Source organism: Mustela putorius, unplaced genomic scaffold (genome assembly GCF_011764305.1).
Source record: "Mustela putorius furo isolate JIRA1106 unplaced genomic scaffold, ASM1176430v1.1 tig00003987_pilon_pilon_pilon, whole genome shotgun sequence".
NCBI classification, from domain to species: Eukaryota; Metazoa; Chordata; class Mammalia; order Carnivora; family Mustelidae; genus Mustela; species Mustela putorius.
In genome coordinates, this window is record NW_025422126.1 from 855,691 (window position 1) to 859,670 (window position 3,980).

The 3,980-nt window shown below is 38.5% G+C and overlaps 1 protein-coding gene across 1 annotated transcript; it reads left to right on the plus strand.

Annotated features, from left to right (window-relative positions):
- The first annotated feature begins 2,703 nt into the window (after positions 1-2,703).
- Positions 2,704-3,642, plus strand: LOC101683676 (olfactory receptor 52A1-like). Its single transcript, XM_004779027.2, has one exon. The coding sequence runs from the start codon at positions 2,704-2,706 to the stop codon at positions 3,640-3,642; it is 939 nt and encodes a 312-aa protein (XP_004779084.2).
- Positions 3,643-3,980: the final 338 nt, after the last annotated feature.

The following is a 3,980-nucleotide window of genomic DNA, read 5'->3' on the forward strand; positions in this document are numbered from 1 at the left end:
CATCATAACTGGTCATTCTGAGAATATTACTAAATTTACAAAAATAGCTTCAATAAAATAAAAAATCTGAGGATGAGACTGTAGGAGAATGAGAGTAAATGTGTTATAGAGAGTTATTGTGGATACCGACTTTTCTTTCCAGAAGTGCCTTAGTGAACAAAAGGTTCTAAGGACATTTACAGAATTCATGGCATAAGAACATGTCCACATCTAAGTGTTCTTTAGAAGTTCTTCCAAATGAGGATGGCAGAAAAAGAACTGAAGTCATAAAAATACAACTTGTGTGTATTAATTTCTCTACATTTACCCTCTGGGGGAAATGAAGAGAGAAGTGTACTGAGATTCTTCAAGTTATAGAAATGAATTCAGAGACACTAACTGTGGATGGACCCAAAAGGATATCATTCTGAGCTGCTGGGAGCCTCCTGGACTGGCCAAGTGGTGAGGAAATCTCTCAGGTCATAATCAGACCTCCTCCTCCACATGCACTTGGGAATGTTTTAATTGGTAGTCGTCAGCTTTCTTCTACAATTCAAGCTCAATAAATTTAATCTGCTGCTGTCTCAGCATGATACAGACCTTGCTGTGAGTTTTGTTGGAGGATGAATCCACCAACATGACCTCAGAAAGCCTTACAGGATAGGGTCAAATTTGTTTAGCAGGGACAGAAGAAAGAAGGAAAGGTTATCATGGAGATGTTCATTTTTGGTTATGTCCTGACCAGAAAATATATATCCTCTCCCACCAACCTTCCCACCATCTGTACCTGTCAGGTAATGCTCCATGGCAGCTCCTTTCTCCTGAATAAGTCAGACAATGGGATTGTTACTAAAGTATTCCTATTCAGTAGATGGTTAGGGGATCATGAGCTTGCTGACATAAAACAGCAGTTTTAGAGAGTCTAGGAAAGAATGACTTAGGTGAACCCTGTTTTTTTTTTTTAAAGGACAGCAAATATTTTTCTATTGTACAACTTGAGAATATCATGATTATGCAATTTTTCAAAGCAATGATCTTTATCAGAGAAGAACTCTCGTGTAGGGACTAAAAGCCCAAATCTTTTGAAAATTCAGTCATTAGGGAATTGTGGTGATCAAATTATCATTAGTTGCTCCACAGCCCTCTCCTGAATCATTTCTGGTATCCCAAATTCGGCCCTCTGTCTTCTTTCTATTTCTAGGTTGGAGTTCCTTTTAAGGAACCTATATTTTCACCCTTTTATTTTCTATTTATTTTTGATGCTTGAGCTCCAAAATGATCAAAGTATTCACGTGATGTGTGTATTATTGAGAATAAATAGGCCTAAATGTACCCATCTTTTGCTATCGGTTAATCAAAAATCATGAAACCCTAGAAACTAACCTCTATTCTCGCTACGGCACCCATTTATCTATGTCCTTTAGTAAAGAAGAATGAGTTCCTTTGCCTCTACATTGTTGCTCGGGATTTCCTTGCCTCCTAGATATTTCTTGCCTCTAGTTATTCTGAAATGGGTATTACAGAATTTCTGCTGTTTTAAGTATACAACTCATTTTAGTGAATTCCATGTTAGTAATGGAGACTAAATGAAATACAGTTTTACTATTAATGTAAAAAATAGCATGGAGGATAATAGGAGAAGGATGGGAAAAATGAAGGGGGGAGGGAATTAGGGGAGGCAAAAAACTGTAGAGACCATGGACTCTAAGAAACAAACTGAGGCTTTTAGAAGTGAGGGAGTGGGACAAATGTTTAGCCTGGTGATGGGTATTAAGGAGGGCACGTATCGCACGGAGCACTGGGTGTTATACACAAACAGTGAATCATGGAACACTACATCAAAAACTAATGACGTACTGTATGGTGACTAACATAACATAATAGAATAGAAAAAAAAAACGGTACATTTACTCTGATGAACATCGAGCAATGTATGGAATTGTTGAATCACTATATTGGAAAACTGAAACTAATACAACACTATGCCTATTATATTGGAGTTAAAAATAAATGGAAAAAATGTTATCTCTAAAAAGAAATAACATGGAACTTTGATCCAGATTGTAAAAATTACATGGATTTGAATCTTTTCTTAAGCTCTACCTCGCATCATTTTGAAAGGACATGCATTCATACATAAATATATAATGTATAGACAGATATAGATACTTAGGTATATTATGCTCTTGGGTGGAGTTGTTTCTATGTCTCTTCTCTTGATAACAATATACTGGATAGAGTTGACTATTTGCTTGTACAGGCTAATAGTTCCTGACTCAGAGACAGTGGGGAAAATAATAGAGTCCTAAGGATTACCTGCAATTTGGGATAAGGAGAAATTTATGAAAATCTGGTTAATGTACAATTTGCATACAAAATAAACATCATTATTTTGTCCACAGGTCCAGAAGGACATGTAGAAAGGTCAGCAGCTGATTTCCTTATTCAGATGATCTGGTGATTCTAATGCATTTGACCTGCCATACACCTAATCTCTTTTTGTGGACTAGTGCTTGGGGATGTCCTCCCTCAAAACAGTGATGTGCGTCAACGGGTCAGTCTTTTTTCTATTAACAATATAGTTGAAATGGATGATATGACCTTAGACTTCGGCCAGAATCAGAGAGGCTCACTATGATGATTTTCAATAAAAATGGAGTAGAGAGGAAGAAAACCACTGACTGAAATATTTCTTTCATTTGGTTCTGGAGACACAAAGACATTATGTCCAACTCCAGCATTACAGTCTTCATGCCTTCTGTGTTGACCCTAATAGGGATCCCAGGCCTAGAGTCTGTGCAGTGCTGGATCGGGATTCCTTTCTGTGTTATGTATCTCTTTGCTTTGATTGGAAATTCTGTGCTTCTGCTCATCATCATTTCAGAGCGTAGCCTCCATCAACCCATGTATATTTTCCTAGGCATGCTAGGAGTTACAGATATTGTACTTGGCACAAGCATTGTGCCCAAGATGCTTGGCATTTTCTGGCTACATATACCAGAGATTTCTTTTGATTCCTGCTTGCTTCAAATGGGGTTCATCCACACATTTCAGTGCATCGAGTCAGGCATCCTCCTGGCCATGGCTCTGGACCGTTATGTGGCCATCTGTTATCCACTAAGATATACTGCCATCTTCACCCACCAGCTGGTCACCCAAATAGGGGCAGTCGTAACATTTAGAGCTGCCATTCTGGTAGCCCCTTCTTTAGTACTGATAAAGTGCCGGTTTCAGTTTTACCACACAACCATCATCTCCCACTCCTACTGTGAACACATGGCCATTGTGAAGCTGGCTGCAGAAAATGTGCGGGTCAACAAAATCTATGGCTTGTTTGTGGCATTCACTGTTGCAGGATTTGACATGATATTCATCACTTTGTCCTACATACAGATCTTTTTCACAGTTTTTCGTTTGCCCCAGAAGGAGGCTCGGTGGAAAGCATTCAATACCTGCATCGCCCACATCTGTGTCTTCCTCCAGTTCTACCTTCTTGCCTTCTTCTCCTTCTTCACACATAGGTTCGGTGCTCATATTCCCCCTTATATTCATATCCTCTTTTCTAGCCTCTACCTGTTGGTCCCCCCTTTTCTCAATCCACTTGTCTATGGTGCCAAGACCAAGCAGATCCGCATTCACGTAGTAAAGATGTTGTGTTCATAAAATCCAGTGTGATTATCACCTACAGCCTTCTCTTTTATGCAATAGTAGCAATCTCTCAAAACTAAATAAAACAACAAAAATGGATGCTAATTGTGATGCTTGCATTTTCTATTTAATTCTCTTGTGAAATTTTCCTGCATTTTAAATGGTTGCCCCATCATAGCCCATGACCAATCAGTCATGGGATTTAGATAGTACTGCGTAATGAGAATGAGAAATGTAGAAAGACCCAAATAGTGAACATATATTCTTTTTTCTTAAATTTTAGTGCCTGATTAAACTTCCTCATTTAGGTATCCTTCTCCAAAAGGATTAGCAAATATGCGTCTCTCAATGAA

Excerpts from the sequence above, each read along its gene's own strand:
- LOC101683676 (XM_004779027.2), top strand. The coding sequence starts at position 2,704 with ATGTCCAACTCCAGCATTACAGTCTTCATGCCTTCTGTGTTGACCCTA.